Source organism: Botryllus schlosseri, chromosome 13 (assembly GCF_051294905.1).
Source record: "Botryllus schlosseri isolate E-star chromosome 13, Bs_hap1, whole genome shotgun sequence".
Classification (NCBI taxonomy): domain Eukaryota; kingdom Metazoa; phylum Chordata; class Ascidiacea; order Stolidobranchia; family Styelidae; genus Botryllus; species Botryllus schlosseri.
In genome coordinates, this window is record NC_137248.1 from 22,618,250 (window position 1) to 22,645,130 (window position 26,881).

A 26,881-nucleotide genomic window follows, 5' to 3' on the forward strand; every position below is an offset into this window, starting at 1 on the left:
CGGGATTGTCGGTATAGTGGAAAGATATTGTATTCGTTCAAACGTAGACTTACTAGAAACACATTTTCCTCGTGATTAGTAGAACACGATTACAAATTGGTATTTATTTATGGGGCGCATCATTTTCCTCTGTTATTCGCATCTCTACTGTGGGGCTCGGATAACAAAGGACATTACTATATTAAAATCGAAAATGAACTAGCATTGAACCATGCGTAGCGCGCAGAAAATTTCAAGAATAATTCACACAGTCAATTCGTTAATTCAATTTGCATATTGACGGCCGCCAACACATCCTAATCGAATTAAGTGTCGACGGTCGCATAACATTCCTTCTCCTGCCGAAATATTGGCCAACCCTTGATGGAGTAACTGATCGATGTTGGGGTCAGCTAGACACGGCACTTGCTGGAAAACTATCTTCTCGTAAAGCTTGATCTTTAGGTAAGCCCGAAATCGTGTTCTAAGCTTTTCAGTCATGGCAGTGTTGACATTGCCCATTCATATCAGCAAATTCTTCCTTACTATTACTATCACCGAAGCCGCATCAGGTAGCGAGGATTAGTTATGGGACAGAGCAGAATACCTTACTTTGAACAGCAAAAACAGTTTGTTTGAACTGAAATCAATATCAGCATTTTAAAATGCTCTACCAGACCGTTCTTGCGAAATTTCATATCAGGTCGCGGGTCCCAAAATGTGACCTCGCAGGCCGCGTGTTGGTGACCTCTGGACTAAATCGAACGAATGTGGTTCATACATTTACTCTTCAACAATTGGAGCAGGCAATATATCGCGTGGATGTGTAGGTGGTTAGTGTAGGCTATTGCACCATATAGTAATTTGTGTCAAATTTCTGAAGTTTCGTATTCTATCCTCTATTTTGGCTTAAATAATTATTAAATAATTATAATTATAGACTGACACTATAGAATTACTTACGTATTAGTTTAGCAGTTCTACGTATGAGTGAATACATTCTCTTTATTCGTTCCTACATTCTGAATGGAGACTCAAACTATATTTCAAATAGCTTTAGTAAAGTGCAATGACTTTGAATCATTACTTTGAATCAGCATACCTAGTGTAGGGTTACCCTAAAATTCCGGACACTCATCAGCGCCCAACAGCGGATTTCAAATGTGTAATGAGCACATTGTCTGTCGACATGACGTCACTCTAGCAAAGCTTTACCCATCGATGAGAGGTGGTCACGATCCGGTTGAGGAGTTGTGTGTTGTAAGTTGTAATCAGGACCGAGACCACATTTTTTCAACCCCCTCGCGCTTAAATATGCACTGTTCTTAGGCTCATCATAGCATAATCGATTCAGATTCTGAAGGGGTTGCTATAAGCATCTGGTTTCTATATGCATCTGTTCGTTAAATTTTTTGAATGAATGCTGTCAATAATATTGGTTCTTACATATCTTACTACATAGTTTTGATCCTCTCTCCGCCCACATGATCAGAGTTAGCGGTAGAGCTGTTGGAGGGACCGTAATTGTGCATCGTTAAGTCATTATCATGTCACACCGATACGATTATTTATCAGCCTCATGCCGGTGCGCATCACTGAGCTATCTAAACACCACGCAACCGGTGGTTTCCAACCTTTTATAGTCACGACTTCATTTCCAATTTAAAGATTTTCCGTGGCCCAGCTCCAAATTTGATGAGCTGATCATTAAAAAAATGTCAGCCCTTTTACCCAGACTTACTCGCGGCCTATTTTGGAAGCTGATTAAGTTACACATCTTCGCGTACTCCAGAATAAAGGAAAACGAGTGAAACGATACCCAAGTTTAGAACCACTATCTTTGAATAATGAATTGAAACGGCCTTAACCGACTCTATAGGAATATTCTCCCATAATTGCGACTACAATTGGACTTATTTCAGTAAGTGAAGGTTATTTTTACTGATTTTTGATTGCAGTTTTCGCATGTTAAAATCAATATAAGTGATGCTAAATCGCGCGCAGCGCGAAGGAAAATTTCATGTAGCAGAAATTTGCCCAAAAATAATGTCGTTTATGTTGATTTACGAAAACATTATGAGCCAATTACTTCAATATTTCAGAATCTCATCCCGGACGCATTTAGAACAGTGAAATTACAGACATGTCCGGGAAATTCCAGACGTATGGCAACCCTAACAGTGAGGCGTGTGTAGTGTATGCTAAAAACTATTCATGTGTCATAAAGGATACCAATTTCCTGTCCGAAAATCCCCTGGAAAGTTCAACATTGGTAAAACAGTCTTTCGAGGTGATTTCAGAATGCCACAATATATTATTGCAAAATAACTACCACCATGAGACCCTGCCATGTTTCTATGTGTCGGAGGTTTATCTGGGCTCCTCATCGCTGACCTCACTGCATAAGCGGTGTCGTACGAAAAGCCCAGAGGATAAAGTGGAGTCGAGCTTTGAATAGTCAACAGCAACAGATACTGAAGTGGACGCACGGAAGCGAGAGATGGTGAATGCATGCCAGACTGGAAGTCGTCCGCGAAGCGTACAAAAGTGAAAAATACCAACGAACTTTACAACAGTCATGTTCTGGGCACAAATGACCAAATTGGCGATAAGTGCCAAATACTGTTCAATAAAAACAAATAAACCATGAGACTCAAAAAAGAACAGTGCGATTGCAATATTCGTGTCAACTCAACCATCATTGATAAGAAACAAAAACTGTGCTAACGTGTGCCGGAAGACCACAGTCCAATCGAAGATCGCGAATACGATTGTTGCATGAAATCGTAAGGATTTTTGCGTGGGATTGAATGCGGCTCAATGGTTTGCTGCGATACCGATTAAGTACAGACTGAAGGTGTCAGATACCACCCGTTATGGGTGCATTTATATTGAGTATTGGTGTTGCCACCAAGTGTCTGGTAGTGAGCAAGGTTGGACACAATGATTCGAGTTCTCAAAGTATGCCATTCGATACTCAAAATCAATGCACGCATAGTTAACGGGCCGTCAGAAAAGCAGTCAAGATTCGGGTTGACGGACTACTCCCTCTCGTCTATAATAATCGATTGCAAGTCGTCCTCTGCGTTGCAATCTATGTCGTCGTCATCATCATCGTCATCGGAGGAGTCCGAAACTTCCTCGGACTCTCCGGATCCCAATTCGGTTAATGAATCCGTGCATTCGGAACCGGGATCTCCTCCGTCATCAGATCCGTCATCGCCATTGTTGTCTCTGAAGAACAGTTGGATAAGTAGAAGATTTTCAAATTTTTAAATGTAAATTAGAATTACAGCTACGCAGTTTGTTTTTATTTTGTTGAAGATTAGAGTACCATTAGTACCAATTCCAAATTAGTGAATCATAGCTTATTCACATAAGCATGCGAATGAAAAATGTCTTGTACTTGTACGCCAAGCTCGACTCGCTTCACATTGTATCAGTGATGCCCAACTGCGGCTCTTAGAATCACATCTAGCATCCAACACCAAGCATCTAAATACCTACCGGAACTCGGATATCATAAGCTGTGGTAAACCAGTATTCAAATAATGAAAGGTCCTGCCTAATAGGTTACTTGATATCATTAGACGTGTCAATAACAGCAGATGTGCCATGGTTCATAAATTAGTACTGATGAAATATATATACTGATTCAAAAAATGGGGACAGCGATCAAAAAACTATAAATCCCCTGGAGTCTATATTAATTTGTAACGTAGGCTATAGGCTACTTATCATGGATTGATAATGATGCAACCTAAGACGGGACGTTTCCCCATTCTGTACAATTTCTTGAAGTGCATTTAAAACTCCAGCGACTACCGTTGGTATGCAATTGTCTACTGCAAACACATCACGTACTTAGCATCAAGAGCATTCATTTGATCGTCGTATAAGTCGAGGCTGTCCATGCTTTCATCTTCATCTGATTCACTGTCGGAACCTCCGTCAGAACCATCGTTATCGCTTCCAGCTTCACCGTGCTCCAAATCATCGAAACCTGCTCCAAATTATCGAAACGTTTTAGACCGCGACTAATATCGTGGTTATGTTTACACATCGGCGTTTTACGAATATGTGTAAAATAATAAAGGTGCAGGCAACCAAAAGCGGTCAGTATCGAAGTACTTCTACTGTCTGACAGGTAACCAAGTCACAACGTTCCGGGGCACAAGTCAATCTCACTTTAATTGTTTTGATTCGAGTCAAGTGGAGTAACTTTCAATTTTTCACCAAGTCAGGTCTGAGTGAAAGTCGAGTCGAGCCCCAGTCCAAGTCATTGTGTTGACTGTTCTGTTCAGTTTCGAGCTTAAGTCTTGTTGAACGCACTTTTTACGACGCTGCTAGGTGATAGCGAATGCTTCGCATTCATTATATGCGAATTTTCCTCGCTTTTAACAGTTTCGGGTCGCACTTTTAAGTACCAGTACATATACACGGAATCCCCAGGGCTAGACTATACGGGATTGATGACTAGTCACGTGACCGCGTACTCAGTTGACGGTATGAGGGCATTTTTTCAGCAGGAGCTGAGGTGGAGAAGTGCCGTTGCGCTCGCAGTTTCGTTTATGTTCGTTGTTATTCATTAATATTGCTATTAGGGATGGTGTGAACGCGAGGTTCACGTTCGCGTTCTGTGTGTGAACCTCGGAAATTTAGAGGTGCGCGTTCACAACAGAACCTTGGTAGGTTCTACACTGTGAACCTTTTTTCATATATTACAATTTTCACTTCGTTACAACATCTTTGGTTCATATTTATTGCATTTCAACTGCGGGCCTCTCCATGCATGGCGCTGGCGGCATTAAAAATCAACACTAAACGAGCATGCACCTTGACAATCTCAAATGTTTTACTTGCTTTGTTACAAAAGTTTGCTCGAAATATCCAGGTTGCCGTTTATGACTCTCTGTTGTGAGTTTGACCCGCAATCAAAAACATCACGAGCAAAATACGTAGTCAGCGAATGATGCTTATTCAACCAATCAATGAAATTGATATCGTTTTCTGATTAAAAAAAAATCTAGCAGGCGTACGGGGTCAATCTTGACTTCGTATCTTTACTGCATCATTAAAACCAAATCCGTGCGATTGAGGTGTTGGCCACTGCTGTATAGTGTATAACTTCTTAATGGGGTAATATTTGTAGCAAGTATAGAAACCTGTTTTACGCTCAGCTCAATATCAATGTAGCGATACTCAAACGCCAATACATTGTCCGGTCTGATCTCGACCGTTAAGGCGTAAGTTTATGTTCTCTGGTAAGTCCTCGTCGAAATTGTTGGCAAAGCGACGGAAAATATTGATTATTATATCCTTTAATTGCCTCAGTTGATACATTTAGGGCGAAGATATAAAGCTGGATTAGCAATAAAGTCGATTAGCGCGTTCGTCAGGATTTATCAACCCAGGATTAGGGAAACCGGTTGATCGCGGCTCATAAAGTTAGTGTTAATCTCATGATTTAACAAACTGGAACAACTATAGATTTCTAGTTATCTATAGAAACTGCGTACCATTCATACGTCTAATTATCCCCGATAATGACCGTGCCGATTGTCTCCTAGGTTATGGCTTCACTAAACAATCAAAGAATTATGTAGGACTGGACTACCCGCCATTGCAAAGCGATATCTGTTTCTTAGCTGTACCGTACGAATTGGACACGACTTTCATTTCGCGATGATGATAATTCTACCTATTGCAGTGGCAGTATCGTCGTTAGCAGGCTGCTGTTTCAGTATGGAGATTGTGGGATCTCTAGTTTTATTCACCCACTAGCAGCCAATATATAACGCATTTTCGCATTATGATGCAACAGATAACGCCACTTGATTGAAAACTCGGGACACCGCGACTAACCATCGCGCGTAACCCTCGTGCGTCGCGATTAGCAGTATTTAATCACACGATTAGCATTCTCCCGGATCAGCTAACTTAATTATCTCCGCCCTCAGCGACGTTTAATACACCAATATGTACTTCGGCATTGTGGCATTATGTAGCTCGAGTCGTCACTAGGTATCGTGTACATTACTAGGCTATCACTTCATTGAAAGATAGGGCTGGAATTAGCAATATGACGTCACGTGACGTCATGAGGTTCACGTTCGTGTTCACACAGAACCTTTCAAAAAGGTTCGCGTTCACACGAACCTGAACCTTTCAGAGGTTCACACCATCCCTACTATATACTCTTCGACAGGAATCTACGAGATAAGTTACGGACATTGTTCGTACATCGTAGTTTACTGGCAACCATTCGCCTGTCTCATAAACCTCGTGCAAAACGTCGACGACGGTCGCATTTGAGCAGTACCGGTTCTAATTCTAATTGCGGGTTTCCGGTCATAGTTAACTCCGTCGTTTCTGGTGATATAGGAGCTGGACTGACCTTATATTTATTGAAGTGAACTAAGGAAAAGTTTTTATCGTTTCTATTAGGGATGGTGTGAACGTGAGGTTCACGTTCCCGTTCTGTGTGTGAACCTCAGAAATTTATAGGTTTACGTTCATAAACGATCATTGGTTGGTTCTGCACTGTGAACCTTTTCCCTATATTACAATTTTCAAATCATTATAACATCTTTGGTTGAAATTTATTGCATTTCGACCGCGGGCCGTTCTATGCATGGCGCGGGCAGCATAAAAATCAACACTAAGCGAGCATGCAATTTTGACAATCTCAAAAACTGTACTTGCTTTGTTACAAAAGTTTGCTCGAAATATCCAGCCTTCCGTTTGTGAATATTTAGTGACTCTCTGCTGTGAGCTTGACCCGCAATCACACAACATCAAGAGCGAAATACGCTACCTGTAGGTAGTCAGCGAATGGTGCTTATTCAACCAATCAATAAAATTCATATCGTTATCTGATGTAAAAAATCTAGCAAGCGTACGTAGTCCATCTCGATTTCATATGTTTGTTGTATCATAAAAACCAAATCCGTGCGATCGGGGTGTTGGCTATTGCTGTATAACTTGTTAATGGGGTTATGGCTGTAGCAAGTATACAAACCCGTTTCACACTCTGCTCAATATCAACGTAGCAATACTCAGACGCCGAATACATTGCCCGGTCTGGCCTGGACTGTCAAGGGGTAAGCTTATATTCCCTTACCGGTCCTCGTCGAAATCGTTGGCAAAGCGACGAAATATATTGATGTTATTGGATTATTATATCATTTGATTGCCCCAGTTGATACATTTGGCAACGTCTAAAAAGTCAGTATATGCTTCAGCAATGTGGCATAATATGATCCAAGTTGTCGCTAGGTATCGTGTGCATTAATATATCACTTCACTAAAATGTATGGTTGGAATTAGCTATATGATGTCAAGTGATGTCATGTGGTTCACGTTCGTTTTCACACAGAACCTTTCAAAAAGGTTCGCGTTCGCACGAACCTGAACCTTTCAGAGGTTCACACCATCTCTAGTTTCGATGTTGGCGCGGTACAGGTATTGGCTGCTCAAGTCGTTCAGTTTTTCACGCGCGAGCGGCACTGGTAATAACTACTCGATTAGTTCAGCTTTTCCATTCTGGAGAGGTACTGGTAATGCCTAGTGCAGACCTGGGCAAAGTGCGACAGGCGGGCCAAACGCGGCCCGCGAAAGGTTGCTGGTAATTCAAAACATGAGCTTGCTTTTTGAATGACTAAAACCATAGGCCGTATCAAATGAACAGGAAATCTGTTAACTTCGAAGCCTTTCATTAATATGCCAAGATTACGCTGCCTGGCATGCGTAATCCAGATTCAAAATAAAGGCAATGTGGCAAAATATGAGTAGCAATTGCAGTCAAAAGAAATTACTGTTTCCCAATATAGTTTAGTTGAAACCTTCCTTGTTGACATTGTCACATTACGCATTATAGGCCTACGTTATATGTTTCAATTTGCGACGTGATATGTTTCCAAATCCGCAAAACAAGTCAATCAATGCTTGCGATTAGAATATATGACTCATCATATCTATCCTCCATAACGGATCAACAGGCATGGCAAAAAAAATAAAGCCGAAAACTGAAATTCAAAGGTTTAGATTTAGAATTTAGAGCACTAAATATTGGCATACTGGAGTCAGGGGTAAACCCATCCTTTCAGTTCTGCCGATCATATCGCCGAGATCAAGGATTTTAATTAAATTAGGTCTTATGACAAAAGCACGGACCACTTGGTCAAGTAACGGCGAAGTTCAGAAAAACTGCAAGCTTCGCTCAACATAAAGGCTATTTACCTGCATACTGCTCGGAAGCCAGCGACCAAGAACATAAGCTTTGTGCTATTGTATATACATCTCCGTGCAGTGGTTCTCGAAATGGGAGACGTGAAAGCATCGAGCGCGATATAACCCCGCTTATAGTTGTTGCTCTGTGTATTGTCGGACTTTGATATTTCACAATTCTCTCATCAACAGCCATAATCTTCCAGGCTATTAAGCTATCCGCTGGGATTCCTATTATTCTGGTTGCACTTTTTAGTATTTCGTGATATCATGATATGTGGGCGCGAAATCGTTCACTATTATAAAGGGAGGCGTACCTAAAAAAAGTTTGAGAAGCACTGTTTTAGAGTCTTAATAGAAGAACGTTGATAGTGGTTTAAAGAGAGCTAAGATGTGTCATGTTTAACATTGTTTCGAATCATGACAGCTAATAGATATTTTTTTAATTAACAGTCACTTTTTCATTACCTAATATCAACACATTCACTGAGTAGCATTTATTACCGTTGTAATTTAGAAATAAAATTAAAATACGCTGAAGAATATAGCTAAATTTCATCACTCGGCCCGCCAACGTATTTAATTTTCTCGTTTGGCCCGCACAGGAAAATAATTGCCCACCCCTGGCCTAGTGGCTACTCATGTCATTACGTTTTACCATGCTGGTGCAGCACCCGCCGAAAAAGCATGAATTTCAGAAATTATCAAGATACCGTTTGAAACCGGGTGTTTTTCCTCGTATGTTCCCAAATCTGTCGGAGTATTTGAGCGCATCGCGCCACCAATCTCGGAGTACCAGCTCAAGTGATTCTGCAAGACTTGATATGGAAAATTTTCTAATTGAGGGCCGTAACAAGCAAATATTTCTGCTTGAAAAAGTTGAAACATTAGATTCTCTGAAGGAGAAGATTAAGAGTGAGACACTGCCATCCGGATATAGCTCTGCCGTGTGTACCAATGATTCGCTGCAATTGCACTGGATAGAGATATCAGAGAATATGATCAATCCACAGCAACTTGCCATATTGGTTGTCATAAAACATAATTTGGAAGTATTTGATTATAATGGAAGTATTTGATTATAATAATTCCAAACCAGTTCCCAGATTGATGTATGAAAACGTGCTTCCGACCAGATTTGTACAAAGCACTAGCCTTGCAGCCAATGTGCTTGCTGTATGCATGAAATTGCATGATGACTCGAGCAGCATAGTCTCGTTGTGTCTATCCTGGAGGATCCACAGCGCTACAGGATCAGCGCTACAGAAGGTCTTCAAGATTCACCTGATACCCTTATGTTGACCGTCGTCTCGTAGAGCATGACTAGTCCTGTACTGTACAAAATGTTGATGTCTTTCATTGCCTTACCTTCGATGAGTCGACTTCGCGCCAAATACCATCGAAAATGACAGTAGAGCCAAGAAAAGTAGACTTGAATTAAATAAAAGAACTATCAAAAGACTTAACACCTCGTAATCGTATCGTATGCCTGATGATAGATGAGGTGTATACCGCACAAAAGTTTAATACACCAATGGCCAATTCGCGGGTCTGACTGAGGAAGGCCAGGCCAGCCTGCAAAAACTGTACTGGTAGGCTATTTATGGTGCAGTCTCTTTTCAGCAAGTACAAACGTATAGCTTGCCTGATTCCAGTTGAAAAATTTGACACAGGCCGCATTCGCAAGTGGTTTGAATTTGTCATGTAGGCTTTGGATGAATTCTTCCTGGTCATAGCGGTGTTAACGGATAACCATGTTTGTAACAAGAAACTCTTCCTTGAGCTTTGTGGTTGTCAGCTTCGTCCCAATATCAAGCACCCAGTGAGGAGTGGAGAAGAGCTCTTTCTCATTTTTGACTTTACCCACAATTTATTTCAAAAATATATACAACAACTTTGTGAACAAAAATCGGATGAATCCTCGCACCGCTGGTCATGGGGATATTTTAGCAGTGCGGTGCGATGCCAAGTTCGATAAATACGAAAACATACGAAAATTGTATGAGCTTGAAGAAGGCCTTCCCGTCAAAGCTGCGCACGAATTGACAAATGTATCTTTGAATCACTCTTGTAAACGCTGACTCGCCGCTCTAATTAGAGCCAAACATAGTGGGAATTTGCTCTGCTAATTTGTAAACTCTGTTAATAAATAGAGATAGAAAACCTCCGGATTCAGCACTGAAAAGTTACACCATTTAAGTAGCCATGGTGTAGGGGCTATAGTGAGCACTTGTTCAGGGAATCAAATACAACAATGCGCGTAATTTATAGTGCCTGACCGATAACGGGTTCGTCGGTAATATGGAGTCGATATCACACTTTCGATGAAATATCGGTAATTTTGTTGACGCCACAGCGTAGTAGTAGGGAGGCAGAGAGCTATATTCTGCGACTTTTATTAGGCTGGGAATATTTATTCGTTATATGTTACAGGCAAAGTTGGGCCAATTAGTCATCGAAGCATAAAGTCACTTGACTAAACAGATGGTTGAACACTTCCTGCTAGTGTGCCCAGCTTATGCTTCCTAGAGAGGATATTCGAAGGGTGAGGCTAGACCAGCGTCTCAACCTTTTTCTCTCTCCAGCGCCCCCTTTCAAAATTTGCCTGGGTCTGGCACCCTCCTATTTCAAGGACTGTAGTAGGTACTGGGTAAGTGGTCGAAGTCCGGTTTCGGGTTAGGACTTCACTATTAGACCATTCGACTAATTACCGGTATAATTGTATGTGCTATGTCATAACAACCATCGGGTAAGGCCTTCGGGCTCATAGCATTCGGTTCGAAATCGATGTACAGTTACAAAATTCTCCCCTGCGATTGGCAATACGGAGAAGGTGATTGTATTGGGCTTTGTTTTATTGCTCTGTGTGGCTACTAAATCAGCTGAGAATGTGATAGAGATTTGCTCACATTATATTTAGTACTGCGCCAAGCTCCTACCTTAACATTAATGGGGGTAACACCACTAAGCAGTATCATCCTTTATCATACGATGAAGAAATATTCTGACGATTTAATTTTGTGGCTCTCAAATACAAGTATATTTGGTTAATCATTTTGGCCAAAAAGCTTCCTAATATCTTCAATGTACAAAGGGCATCACTCTCAAATGTTGTACAGTACAGTGCAGTGCTTTCTCGATATCGACACGCATTGTGCTGCAGGATACAACATCTATTTCAAAACATTTTCTGCGAAATAACCCTCAGATGTCAGTATAAGTATCGGTTTATTAATATTTTCATCATTTCAAAACACCACAAAACCGCGATACAATGAAAAGATAGGAAGGTGTCGAAACGACTTGGAGTAGCTAGCGTGATGGGAGTGTTTTAATGGGGAATGGGCAATCCAAAAGTATGCCAAATTCATTATACATGACCTAAAATAAACCACTGCATTCATGGAAATATCGTCGGTGGATATTTGGCGATGAGCGCAACGTTTTAATTTAGCAGATTTTGTCGTCGATGATTGTTTGCAATGAGAACTTAGGGATATATAGAACTATTGCTCTACTATATAATGATGTGTCCTTACTACACCAACAACTGCGAGGCCATTTATCTTCAGCGCCCCACGTACCGCCCCCCTGAGCCAAGCACCCCTCATTTCGCCCCATGAGCGTTTCCGCCCCCTTCAAATACAAATCGCTTCCTGGGGGCGCTGGGGACAAGGTTAAGAACCGCTGAACTAGAGCAACGGTTCTCAAATTGGGCGACGCACTCTTCTTTGGGGGCATGAAAGCATCTGAAGGGGGCGCGAAGCTGCGGTCAACGGAAATATGCCTCTAATCCGTGGCCTTTTCTCTGTGTATAGTCCTGATTTCATATTTGAGAATTCTCTCTGCAATTGCCATAACTTTCCATGCCATCAAAATTATCCGTTGAGATTGCTAGCATTCTGGTGGCATTTCGTGATATGGCGATGATGGAGCGTTAAAATCTATACCAGTGGTTCCCAACGTGGGCGATATCGCCCCCCAGGGGGCGATTTGGCGATCTAGGGGGGCGAAAATGACGAAGGGGGCGATAGGGGGGCGAAAATGGACAAAGGGGGCGATGACGCGTCAAAACGGCTGACCTTTTTTTTTTTTGAGTCATCCACCTAGCAATTTGGAGAGAAAAAACGTTATTTTCAGCTCTGAGCGGAGAGAGATGACCTTTTTTTTTTTTTTTTTTTTTAGTCAACCCGCCGGTGATTACAGTCTGTATGCCCAATTATCGGTGCACAAAATTTGGGGGGCGATGATCGGTGTTGACCTTGAAAAGGGGGCGATCGGTCGAAAAAGGTTGGGAACCACTGATCTATACTATCATGAAAGGAGCGTGTCTAAGAAATATTGAGAACCACTAGGCTAGAATGAACCATGTCGCCGTGACAGTACGGGCCCTATCACTGAGCCGTACATAATTCAGCATGTTATATAATTCTTATTAGTCACCTGAGCAATATAATTTTGGCGGATATATTATTTTCGAAGTGGTCTGGTGCACAAGACCATAGTAGTCAAGCACCATTAACCCCACATACAACAACAAACACTTAAGTAATTAGTTCAAGTCGGTAAAACCTACTATAGGGTACTCTGAAAAACAGCAGAAGTGCTTCATTAGTGACCAACTCTGCACGCAGATGTCCAGATGCAGTTTATTTCAATTCGAAGCATAGCAATGGTTACAGAGCTGTTCAAATAAATGCTCTGCAGTTTTGGAAATGCGCTGTAAGATAGACGCCATATCTTTTGACTGCATGGAAGGTGCTAGTTATCGGTTTTATTGGTATCGGCTCGATAATCTGATATCGGTAGAGCTCTAATCATATCGCAAACTCTCACCCTCTGCGGCATCGTCGTCATCTCCTTCGTCGTCTGAACCTGAGCCGCCAGAGGAAGATCCGAAGTGATCGGTTTTCGGAAACATACAATTTAAGCATACTGCGATATTTCCGAACCACCTGAAATCGAAATGGTTTGGGTAATTACTCTTTTCCTGGTTACACATATTCGCTGTTTGACATAGATGGGTTTTCAAGCGATTAAATACAATCTTTATCAGTGATTCTTAATGATAATGATTCATAGAGATGTATATTGTGTATGCGATTTACGAGTACCAGTACACTGATCGTAAGTCATCTGTTCTTCTCGATTATTCGATGTTTCATGCCGGTGACGTCCTATTTGATGATACGATTGTTGGCATACAATGTTCTTTTGAAATCATTCAGTTGCTAACGAGTATTAGCCGGAATTATTCGGGTTCATTTCAAAATGAATTGTGTTTATCTATATCAGTGGTTCACAACCTTTTTGGATGTCGGAGCAGCATTTCAAACTTCAGAGTACGTACGGAGCCGCATGAAAACACTCGAGTAGGCTACGTATAACGAAAATTTAATGGTAGCTAGCCTATACCTCTGCATCTCACCCTCCAGCTAATTCAAAGTCATGCAAATAGGCTTCTATAGATCCTATATCGGTTATTTTATCATTGATAGACGCAGATTGGCGAGTGCTTTTCATTAAGCTAAACTGACAATGAGTCATTATACAGCATACTTTCTTTATGTGACAGCTCTTCATACATTCCACAACTTAATTCTCAAGTTTGAGCGGGAATATGCGCTGAGTATTAACGGTAATATTGCAATATATAGGCTACTTGCCTATGAGCCGTTACTTTGATGTCAGTAAAATTATGTCATTTTACTCCTCAAAGAGATGATTTGAAAGGTCTAAGTATGACCAGCAGAACGCAAGATATATTATTGTCTGTCGGCTATTCATCCATCGTTTGACACTAGTCTGCAAGAATACTCTTTCCCCGTTAGAACGACATATACAGAAATGAATGCAAAAATAGGAGATAATACTTATGTCTAAAGCCGCCTAAGGATGCTTATGAAAACGGGGAAAGTGAATTCTTGCGTACTGTAGCGTCAAACGCTTAGATGAGTACTATTCTATTCCATTTTGCAAGTGCTCGTTATTTCGTGTTACCTCCTTTCTTTATGTACTATATGTTCAATGACTTTGGTGCAAATGGCCGTCAAGTGGTAAGCGCCAATTGTTTTGTTGAATAAACAACATCAACAACAACAATAACAACAATCAAACAACGATATCTTGAGTTCTGCTTGTCATATACATTTATAGATCGTCTCTGTGAAGAGTAAATTTCGACGCAAATTTACCGAAATCAATGCAACGGCTCATAGCCAAGTATAAATTGCAATATCAACAATATTACTCAGCGCATATTCCCCCTCAAACGTGTGCAATAAGTGTTGGAATGTGAGCTATCACATAACGACATAATAGTATGCTGCATAGTGATGCATTTTCAGTTTCTTGTTATGTATAGTGCTCGCCAATCTGCGCCTATCAATTCTAAATAACCGATAGAATCTATAGAAGTCTATATGCAATGAACGCTTTTGAATTAGCGGGATGGTGAGATCCGGAGGTATTCTTGCTACCTTCAAATTTTCATTATACTTAGCGTACTCGTGGTTTTTCATGCGGCGTCTTACGTACTCTGAAGCTTGGAATGCGGCTCTGACATCCGAAAAGGTTTATAACCACTGGTCTATATAGCTTACTTCGTATGGTCATTTAACCTACAAAATATTCGGCCAGAATTTGTCTGTTAAACAATAACTATGATGCTTAGACTTTAAAAACCGATTCACTTGCGGTCACACTCCTAGCATACTGCACAATGGGCATGATTATATTTGAGTATATTCAGTTCTTTAAAACGTATGAAAGTGATTAGATGCGAATTTCTTTGCGCTTAAGAGGTACCTTTGAGAAGTGTTTCATGTAGCCTATATTACTGACTTGTCACCAACCAATACCGTAATATTAGGAAAACAACATATCAGCATTTGGGAAGGGGTGGTCAAAGTAATCTGCCTAGTACATGAAGTAGAACCAGAAGTAACTGTGTAAATTTATATTGAATTACAAGTATAAATCATTGGTGGTACGAAATTTGAACACAGCTTTCAACATCACATTCACCGTAATGTTTATTGACTCGAAAAACTTTTGTTGTGCATTTTATGAAGAGGAAGCCTTTCCTTAATTGCAGAACTACTAGAAAGCCATAGCCAATTCAGAGTCATCACTACTAATAGTGTCGTAGCCACGTGAGGGATTTGAGGGTCGAAACCCCGTCTCCTTGAAATGCCGACCCGATTCCAATGGAATAAAATATTAATGAATTGCTTCGAAACTGAATATTGTTAGTAGTGTTTTGATTAGCAATTTGCGGATTTTTTAAAGTTCGTCAGTTCTAGTTGCGAGTTGGAAAAGTGGATGGTTTGTACAAGTCTGGAGCAACATTTATTAGAATTACTTCGTTACTGACAACCTCTGCGTGTAGGTCAACAATTTTTTAATCACCTGCTGGATGTACTTTTTTCCTTCGAACTTTTTTTCCTCTTCGATTTACGAGATTTCTTTGATTTCCCGACGCAGCACAGATTTGATGAGCCTTGCTCGGAGTCGGAATACTGGTCTTCGTCACACGGGACAGTCGCTTGTAGCCTCTCGCATACCTCGCAGGCCCCTTCCTCGCAATAATTAGGGACTATCACGCATTGATCGCAAAAGCAATCGAAAAATACCGGATTGGAGGAGTCAATAAATGTCTTTTCGTCATACTTTTTACAAATCAAGCCGCTTTCGGAACTATTCGCCACGCTAATTTGCTCCTTTGAACAAGCCTTATTTACTAGGAGACTCAAATTGTCGATGTCGACTTGAGACTTTGACTTGCAATTGCATGTTTGTGAATTTTCACTTTGCGAGTCCCTATAAAGCTCATCTTGTTTACTGTCGTAGTTATCAACCTTGCGATACTTAGCGCAGATCAAAGATTCAGGGGCATTCTTGTGGCATGTCGCGTCTGCGTAATCTCCGCCTCGCGACGTTTGTCGATTACGGAATTTGCGGTATCTCTTCGAGATGAACCTATGGAATATACTTGGTGATCTGTCGTGAGAGCTGCTGCATTCCTTCACGTTGCAATCGATCCCGTTGCAGCCCAGGTGAGAGGACTGGCGCGAGCTGATTGAATTCGTCATCTGGCATTCGGCGCACGTTTCGATGCCTTTCCAATCCGCAACGTCTGAATGAAGGCGACAATCCATAAAAAGATAATAAAATCAATATACAATACCATATAGGTTTGCGCATTTCGTCAACGTAATTTTCTCGTGTGATAATTCACTGAAACAGTCTAACCCAGGGGTGGGCAAACTACGGCCCGCGGGCCGCATGCGGCCCGCAACACCGTTCTGTGCGGCCTGCGAGAGTCTAAAGAAATTTATTAAAAATATTGATAAAATGCGTACTAAAAATCGAACTAATGCAGGGACTTGATTAAACTTTTTCTTAGTATATTTCACCATGATAATTCTAAGGCAGTGCGTATCAACCTGGGGGACACGTGCCCCTTGGGGTCATGAAAGCATCTGAAGGGGATCGCGAAGATGAGCTCAACTGAAATTTTTTTCGCGCTTCGCGCGATTTACTTCCAATTCATAATTATTGCTCTGTATTTAGTATGAATTTCATATTTAAAAATCTCTCATCAATAGTCGTAACCTCCCATGCCACCAAACTATCCGTTAGGTTTGCTATAGCATCCTGGTTGCGTTTTGTGATATGACGATAAGGGGGCGCGAAATCTACGGATATAGTAGAAGCGTGTTTGAAGCTAACATGGTTATGATGCTGTCAGCATTGTGTGTCCTGGAACTGAGCCCAAAGCGGAATTGGTAAATCTATGAACAGATCACTGTTCAGTGCTAACAGATTTAAATTTCAATCCTGTTCTAAGAATCGGGACAACAGACTTTCATCTCTATAGTTTTGACAAATTGGTTATTGAGGTCGACCAGCCTATATGAAATCTCGCCATTGTTTCTGGCGCGTGTACGATATCATCATAGCAATGTTTTGTTTGTTTCAAATAAGCATATATATTATCTCCGTGTCCTCCCCATATAATCAAATACTAGCAATATTGCGTTTTGGTTTATGATCTCAATTTTATATAGTGCGGCCCGCGAACGGATTCAGATGTTGAATGCGGCCCGCGAGCTCAAAAGTTTGCCCACCCCTGGTCTAACCTATGAGAGGCAGCGCTGGATAACTGGAAAATATTCAGCTTTTTAAAATTATACTAGAATTATTATTATAGCTACATATTTTTTCCATGCTAGATTAGAATTAGAATTCGCGAAAACGAGGAGTTAAATTATATTCCGAATTAGGATGAAATACAAAAGAAATCATGTCAGCTCATCTCAGATCACGGTTTATCCTCATAAGCATGACAATGGCAAATGTCTGTACACCAGCTTCGCTCGTTCCGCACTATTAAGTTCTCCTGTAGCATTTTCAGGGAAAGAAGAAATTATATTAAAATTAAAATGAGAGTACAAAATATTTCACAAATTATATTAGAATATGATTATCGGCAATTCCCTATAACTATAGTCTAGTGCAGTGGTTCTCAACCTTTTTGACCTCGCGGCACGTTTTGAAAATGAAAAATATTTCGCGGCACACTAGCACAGTGGTTCCGAACTCTTTTGGCTTACGGCACACGCAAACTACCAGAATGCGTATAGCAGCAACCACAGTCTTACAGAGGTGGTCACTGACGAAGTACTTCTACATTTTCGGAGCACTCAAGTAGGCTTTTCTCTTGCTTGAGTTTTCTTTTATCTCTGCGGACATCTCACAAATACGTCTACGAATGGTATCATTTGACATGGGAATCGTTTTCAATTCTTCCCAAACATTTCTTTACAATTTTATTGCAGGCCGGAAGAAGAACTTTCTCCGCTTCCGTGTGAGGTTTTGAATTATCAGCTATTACCCCTGTTACCACATAACTGGCCTGCTGAGATCTCGTTTAAACTCCAGGCTGAGCATAATTTCATAAGATTTGCTTGACAATAAAGTCTGCCCACTGCCGCATTGTCGATGTCCTTACCGTCGCATCGAAGAGTCCAATCACGATCGCTTCTAACAAATACAGAGGCATAAAGAGGTGTATTATACATGGACGCCAAACGCATTTCCACGCAGATCGTGTAATAGCACCTGTGAGGATAGCATACCTCAATAGTGTTACTGACAGCCACCCGCAGTTCAATTGTAGTTCCAACAAACCGGGATAATAAACCTCAGCGGCGGTGAAATTTGTAACTGATATAATTTGATCAACTTTACTTCTCAATTCTCGAATTTGTCGCCTGCAACATAACGTTCCGCTTTGAGCCTACATTTTACCTGCAGTGCTGGCACGCTACCTAACAATCGCAATGTGAATGGCTATGTTGGCAATTCTAATTTGTAAACGTGAACATCACTTCCAAATGAGATCATTTCTCGATGGTGAGAATGCCTTCCAAGGTGTCGGAGGTTTATGTTGGCTCCTACTCGTCTGCCGATCTGCAAAAGCAGTGTCTTACAAAAAGCGGGCCGTGCTGTAACTTAGCATCTTAGGAATCAAAATAAGTAATATCGGTATATGGCAGGGGCGGGCAACATACGACCCGCGGGCCGGATCCGGCCCGCGAAGGGATTTTGTCCGGCCCGCGGACAGTTTTCCGTCTTACATGATAATGTGACCGGCGGCCCAGACTGCCGAGATTCCCCTCTTCTTGCTTACTACGTCAAATTGTAGTAACTACATGTGATTATATACGTGTGTGTGCAGCGTGCGAAAGTGGGACTTACGCGTAAGTTCGCCGAAGCGAGAAGACTTGCGTTATCGGTATTTACGATGTACTCAACCCTAATGTCGTTTGGGGTAATCATGGTGTTTGTGAGACTACAATGGTCATTCACACCACACTGGTATTTCTTATTTTTGATTCCGTAACCGCCGACTTGTAGCACGGCACACTTCTAGGCTTTTGTAAGACACCGCTTATGGCAGGGGTCGCCAACGCAAAACTGGTCGTAGGCCACTTTTCAAATTTCGTAGAGGACGCGGGCCGCATGAATCCAATATCAAGATTAACTAGGCCACACAGTTGAAGTTATTTCGTCACCTACTCAACCCTAACTAATTGATATCTTGATAAATTTGGGGTACCGGGCTTACCGAACGCCTTGAAATCCTAATTATGGGTTGCACCCTATGTTGATTGATCAAATAGATGCAGACATGGTGGCACCTGTATGACAATGCTATTCTCAAATCCACATTGTCTCCGTCACTATCGGCGAGAAATGGCTTTGAAGTGACATGATTGTCGTTAAAATACATTCATTAAATACGATATATTCCTTGTATATGTGGATAAATGGGCGAATAATGTATCGATTCAGCAATCCGGCTCGCCAAGTACTCAATTTTCCTATATCCGGCCCGCCTACTACAGAAGTTGCCCGCCCCTGGTATATGGTGTAAAATGATCATCGATGACGAAGACATGGCAAGAATACGACTGCAAATAGAAACAGAAAAAGGTCATCAACCTGCGTCATGTCCCTGTTCTGCCTCCGGTTCTGATGGCTAACAAGTAAAATGTGAACACTTCGGCCACGCCTCAATATCACGGTCCAATTGCCCTAGAGTTTAGTTATCACCGTTCTAAATGCTACTATGTGTGAACTAACTAGCGTATCACCCCCATTGACGGTGAAGGCCCCGGTTTGATTCATGGCAGTACAATAGCAAGTTACGAAGTGTCGCAGATTTATTAGATTCTATCCACCCATATACGTTGCTGTGCTCAGATCGTCTTTACAATAAAAATCCCAATCCATGGGGATGTCAGATTGAGATACTAGATGGAGATACCGTAACTACGGTCGCCTCGCCATCCCTATATCTGTTCACTGCATCGGATTGTGCATCGCGTGTCTTGATCGGGTAAATTCAATAGAAAAACCAACAATGACACACTCAAAATTTGGATTTTTGTTATACTTCGACATAGTTTACCACATTTGCTCGCGGCACACCTGAGCAGTCCAATTGGCACACTAGTGTGCCGCGGCACATCGGTTGAGAACCACTGGCTAGTGAGACAACTAGGATTATCTAGTTTGAATAAGAAATTCATATTTATCCCCGAAGCTTTTTGGCTGACATTATAATCATGGGTTGCCGTCAACAATAACGCGAGCGTTCAAAAACAGTTTAATAACAATCAGTGTGTGTGACGTCATAATTAGCAACATTGGTTGCTGTTAAACATAGTTATTGAATGCTCTCGGAAACCCCTGATGATTATCAGCCGAAAAGCTTCGGGATTTAATATGAACGTAATATTCAAATGCTGAATCATGAGTTTCTGTACTATAAAGCGTCTCTTTTTATATCAGCCAAGGGTGGGTCAGATGCATCTGGTACGGCTTGGCACAATGGTTCCAGTACTCGAATGAGAATCGAGTACTGGTTGTGAAGGTACGAGTCGATTAGTGAGAGATGATGTTCTCGAGTACTAAAATTATATATCCATATGTCCGCCAAGTTCCTTTATCAACGAGAAGTATATAGTTTGTGTACTTTTTTTCAACCTGGAAACCTTGAGATATCGATTGTTCGTGTCATATCATCCAAAACACACAGTTCAACGCACGTTAGTTAAATGGCATTTCTCTGAAGTCGTCATCAACCCTCAGCGTTATCACAAAGTGTAATGAAATATATAACGTGGAAAAATGCCAAGTTATATTTATGCCCTGTTGAATTTTGATTAATTTCTTTGTGGTCGCATAAAAAGTAATCACTCGGGCAAGGTATTGCAACTTTTGCAACTATTTTACAGCTTCCGACAGCTTCCTAGATACTCAGAATCTATGTACTATGATGTTTGAAGCTGTTTATGTTTAGAAGGATTTTATAGTGCAAGTTTCTGCAACTTTTCTCTATTTTTCATGCCTAATTTTACTGCAACTTCTATCAAATAATGCGTGAAAATGTAAAGGAGTGATTTCAAAACCTGCTATAAACTATTTCTAGTGTGGTTCTATTCTCTTTGATTTGCATAACAAAGAGCTACATGATGGGTTAGATCAGGGGTGGGCAAACTTTTGAGCTCGCAAGCCGCATTCAACATTTGATTCCATTCGCGGGCCGCACTATATAAAATTGGGATTATAGACCAAAACGTTATATTGGTATTGAATATATAGTGAGGACATGGAGATCATTGCTTTGATGATATCGTATACACGCGTCAGAAACAGTGGCGATGAGATTTCATAGGCTGGTTGACTACAATAACCACTTTGTCAAAATTATATAGAGATGAAAGTCGGTTGTCGCGATTCTTAGAACAGGATTGAAATTTAAATATGTGAGCAGCGATCTGTTCATAGATTTATTAATCCCACTTGTGGTTCAGTTACAGGACACGCAATGCTGACAGCATCATAACCATGTTAGCTTCAAACACGCTTCTACTATGTGTAGATATAATATAAATACCCTAATTCTCTGCTTACATAGAACGAATCTATACCTAAGCTACGTTTTTATAAGCACATCACTAAAATAATAAAAACCGTAGTGGCCATTATGAAATCACACTCGTGATCCGATTCATGTCAATCTTGTTTAGGATTTTGTGAGGTTAAGCAGTTGAACCCTTTCAACTGCGTGGGCCTTGAGATCGGGCTGTCGCGCCAGAAATTAAACATAAAAATAATCTCGGATGTATTTACCTTAGAACAGTGGTTCTTAAACTTTTTAAGACACGCCCCTCTTATGATGGTGAAAGATCCCCCCCCCCCCCCCTTATCACCATATCACAAAAAACAACCAGGATGCTAGCAAACCTAACGGATAGTGTGATAGCATGTAATGTTACGGGTGTGGATGAGAGATTTTTAAATATGAAATTCAGACTTAATACAGAGCAATAATTATGAATTGCATGGAAATCGTGCAGAGCGCGAAAATTTTTTTCAGTTGCGCTCAGCTTCGCGCCCTCCAGTTTGAGAACCACTGCTCTAGAATTATCATGGTGAAATATACCAAGAAAAATTTTAATCGAGTCCCTGCATTAATTCGATTTGTGGTACACATTTCATCAATATTTTTAATAAGTTTCTTTAGACTCTCGCGGGCCGCACAGAACGATGTTGCGGGCCGCATGCGGCCCGTGGGCCGTAGTTTGCCCACCCCTGGGTTAGATGCATCTCACTATTATCTATGACGCAATGGCCTGTAAGCAAGAAGTTTAACTATAACCCTGCCAAGCACAACCGTGCCCGAGCAATATGTAAATAGATCGCTTTGTTAATGATGTCGTTTAAATTTGAAATAGTTTACCATTTCACGACCGCCAGGCGATACCGCCGAGAAATACATATTCACACCTTTTTCAGACTATTGATTTTGTTAAAGTCGACAGGAGTGAGTTTTTCTCTAACGTCTTGGGTCCGGTTTGCAGATCTATGGGTTTGAGGTGCGATGTTCGACTCGTTTAGGTGGAAGAGGTTATCCCTGGGCTGTTTGGCTTTTTTGAGGAATATTATTCCCGCATTGCGTAATTATCTTGCTGTGTGTCGGTAAAAATGTAATTTGTGCGGTTTCGTCAGACCGTTAAATGGAAAGTAACAAATTTGACAGCTCTGCAGATACTAGGTTGTACAACGGAACCTTTAGAGTATCTCATACCCTAATAATTCAACAAAAATTATGAATGCAACTTTTGGTAAAATTAAATGCAACTCTCTCGCGATTTTAGTGCAACAAAAACTTGCCCTAGTAATCACTAATCATATTGGAACATTACACATCATTCGTGGCCTTATTCCGTTGCAATGAGTGATACTGGAACACTCGACTCGATGCGAAGACTATAGTATTTGATTCGCAATCGAAAAAACTCAGATACTCGATATTGCACACCGCTACCATCAACCCGTATAATCAAATCCGAATCTTTCAAAAATCGAGACTTAACTTAACGCTGTACTCGTTTGCACCATAGAACTAAGGTTCGCTCTTTGTGAAAGTGTTCAATGCCATTTTCTAGACACTCTCATACGCACGGTATGTATATGCGTGAAACCGTCGAAGAAAAGGCGTGTTTTGTTGCTCTACCGAAGTGGCACAGTAGCGCTTTGAGTTTTTAGCATAATGACCAATGTGCGATTTAAGCCCACCACCATTATAAATCGGCGTCCTTCCTTCTCTGCATATATTCAATCGCTTGTTTAGTTTCTTTGGTTACTTGCCGAGGATAGGTTCATGATTGATTCAGGGTACGGGTGGCCAACCTTTTCAGCCAAAAAGCCTCATGAGATGTACGAACCATTGCTCGGCCACTTGAGTGTTGAATACATTTTTCCAGTCGTCGGATAGGAACGAACTGAATTATAGGTAACGTTGAAAACAAGACTTATATCACTACGCTTTAAAACGCACTCCTGTCTTGGTCGCGCAGAGCGTGAATTTTTTCAAAGGTAATGAATGAATTAATTCAATATTATATGTTACTTGCATAAATTGGGAGTCACCTCTGTATTATATGACTGGGCTCATTTGACAAGGACTGGATTATTCGGCGTTTAGACAGAGCAATATCAAAGTTTTCGGTGAAAATGCCCCCATCGATAATGTTTCATCGCCGACGATCACGCTGCGAGCGCACATGCGAAGTCGCATGTTGAACGACACGTTATCTCCTAATTGCGAATATAGTTAGACTGAAATCTGTAAATTAGGCGTATTTTTAATTTTCAGGCGGGGCTCCAATACTAAATGCAAGAAATCAAGTGACAATAAATCGTGCGAAGCGATAAGAAAAACTTCCAAGTCAAATAAATCTGCTACGAAATATTCTACTTTATGGTCATATACAAAGATCTGCGATCAATGTACCTGGCCCCTGGTTACGCTAATGCGTCGAAATTGATGTTTTAGTCATCAGCAAATTTCGCGGTCAGGCTAATCAAATTTGGCCTTGCCTTTTTGGCCTTGCAATTTTACCTGATGTTATAACTAATTTCGAGGATTACCTCGCGCGCCACACAAAACCTTCTCGCGGGCCACTGGTTGCCGCCCCTGATTTAGGGCGTAAAGCATTCCTACATACCTATGTGTCTACGTTGCTTCTTACTCCATTTGTACTTATTCTAACTTGTCAAACATCAGTCAGTTCAGATTAAAAGTTTGATCTATATGCCGTAAAGTACTGAGAGGTTCTGTTCCGTGTACCACGTGTAATGTGTGAATACACTCTTTTTGAGGAGAGTGCGCTCGCCACTTTCTGATATGCTCAAATCGAAACACACAAGAACACCAACCTAATGCGGAGAACTAAACAAATCGACTTACCGTTAAGAACTTGATTCTGTACTGGTGGCGACACAACACGATCAACACCAGACCACCTATTTGGATGTTGACATGAATCATCAGTTGAACTCCCTGCTTGCATGGCGGTAGCAACTTCGTAATCAGCTTGACACAACTCGCAAAAAGACAATTTTCGATAACCAGTCGTTGTCCTCGGAGTAACGCTGCATTCGTCAGCGTAACAGTCTGCTTGCAACGTGCTAGGGGATTGTCGGTTGACATTGGAGAATTGGTCGGGCTTACATTCAATGACACATTGTTTAAACAGGTCGTTGTTGTTTCGGCTTTTACGATTCATGGATACAGATCTGTCGCGTTTGGCGTAAGCTCCCATTTCATGCTGTATCGGAAAAGATAGAGCTTTTGCTGTGCGGATCAAAGCTTGCGGGAAGTTTTCACTTTCTGGCAATGCCTTCCGTTCTGTCGATAAACAGGTAGGCCTACTTCTCGCTGAGTGATTATTCGTAGTTCTTGAATTGGAGTCCCGTATTCTCGTAACTGGTACACGCCGGCCGTACTGTTTCTTCTCCGCCGAACGTTGAAACGAATGTGGTGGCGATTTTGAATAGCAGTTCTGTGCTGACGATGTCACCAAATAACGACCGGAATCTGTGTGATCCGCTTTTTTTGCATAAATCCGCCGTTTCTCGTTTTTATACAATGGATCACAAATTCTGAAAGTTCCAAAGACAGGAAAATCAGTCAAGTTATTGTACAACTTCATTACCTATTAGTAGATATTGATTCGATTACCCAAATATGAGTCGAGAATTAGTTCCAACGATTCGAGTTGCCACTGAGAGCTGATGTATCATCGAAGATTACAGTTTCGATAGCAATTTCCACCGTGAAAGCCCTACAATCTTGGTAGGTCTACCGCAGCACCCTGCCTTATCTCTCAGCACTCGTTAGAAGGCCAGCTAACTATTCCTCGTAGTTGGGGGGGGGGGGGGCAAAATCGAGTGCCTGAATGATTCGTTTATATTCATCGAGTATTCGAGGTCGAGGCTTATCGCTCACGATGACATCATAACAGTATAAAAGAATTGTAAATTCATGCACTACAAAGCCTCGCACCACAAAGAATACCATAAAGAATGCAGTGCTTGTTCTACACGACAATATGGATAATTTGATATTTTCCCATGACAATTTCATTGTACTCTGTGACGATGATGTGGGTTGATCGCGATTTAACAGATATGTCATCTCCACTAACGGACGTGGCTTCTACATGTTTCGTATGCTGCAATACGACAAATCTATGTTTAAAGGCTTCTACAGTGGAAAATACCATTAAAACTAAAATTTCAAGGGTGATGAATTTGCACTGAGGGGCAATTACCGTATAATTTTAGCAGTTTAACGAATCCCCTCTGACTACTCGACTGAAATCATTAGAATTATTACTAGGGCAAGTTTTGTTGTACTGAAATCGCGAGAAAGTTGCACTTAATTTTAACAAAAGTTGTATGTATGATTTTTGTTGAATTATTAGGGTATATGACAGGGGTGGGCAACATACGGCCCGCGGGCCGGATCCGGCCCGCGAAGGGATTTTGTCCGGCCCGCGGACAGCTTTCCGTTTTACATGATAATGTGGCCCGCGGCCCTAGTCTGCCGAGATTTCCCACTACTTGCTTACAGCGTTAAATTTTAGTGACTGCATAGTGCATGTTATTATATACGTATATGCGCAGCGTGCTAGAGTGGAGCTTACGCGTAATTTCGTCGAAGCGAGAAGACTTGCATTATCGGCATTTGCGATGTACTCAACCCTAATGTCCTTGTGGTAATCATGGTGTTTGTCGACTACAATGGTCAATTACACCAGGCTGATATTTCTTATTTTCCATTCTGTAACCGCCGACTTGTAGCACGGCACACTTCTAGGCTTTTGTAAGACGAAAACACTGCTTATACCAGGGGTCGCCAACTCAAAACGGGTCGCGGGCCACTTTTCAAATTTCGTAGAGGTCGCGGACCGCATGAATTCATTATCGAGAATTCTCAGGCCACACAGTTGAACAACGATGCTATCTCGTCACCTACTCAACCCTAACGAATATATGTGTTGGTAAATTAGGGGTACCGGGGTTATCGCACTCCTTGAAATCTTAATTGAGGATTGCACCGTGTGTTGATTGATCAGATAGAAGCAGGCATGGCGGCGCCTGTATGACAATGCTATTCTCAAATCCACATTGTCTTAGTCATTATCGGCGAGAAATGGCTTTGAAGTGACATTACTGTCGTTAAAATGTATTCATTAAATGCGATTTATTCCTTGTATATGTGGAATGTGGATAAATGGGCGAATAT

At 41.3% G+C, this 26,881-nt stretch overlaps 1 protein-coding gene across 1 annotated transcript; it reads right to left on the reverse strand.

Moving 5' to 3' along the window:
* Window positions 1-2,541: 2,541 nt before the first annotated feature.
* LOC145453301 (uncharacterized) lies at window positions 2,542-25,397 on the reverse strand. The gene is made up of 5 exons (XM_080331287.1): window positions 24,539-25,397; window positions 15,619-16,345; window positions 13,045-13,163; window positions 3,844-3,982; window positions 2,542-3,213 (listed from the first exon to the last, which is right to left on the reverse strand). Exons 1-5 carry the CDS (start codon window positions 25,281-25,283, stop codon window positions 3,021-3,023), a joined length of 1,923 nt encoding a protein of 640 aa, XP_080187413.1. The 5' UTR covers window positions 25,284-25,397; the 3' UTR covers window positions 2,542-3,020.
* Between the last annotated feature and the right edge of the window lie 1,484 nt (window positions 25,398-26,881).

Excerpts from the sequence above, each read along its gene's own strand:
- LOC145453301 (XM_080331287.1), bottom strand. The coding sequence starts at position 25,283 with ATGAAGTTGTACAATAACTTGACTGATTTTCCTGTCTTTGGAACTTTC. Across the intron at positions 13,164-15,618 it reads GAAAAAAGTACATCCAGCAG|GTGGTTCGGAAATATCGCAG; the intron begins GTGATTAAAAAA and ends TTTCGATTTCAG. Across the intron at positions 3,983-13,044 it reads TGACGACGATGCCGCAGAGG|GTTTCGATGATTTGGAGCAC; the intron begins GTGAGAGTTTGC and ends AATTTGGAGCAG.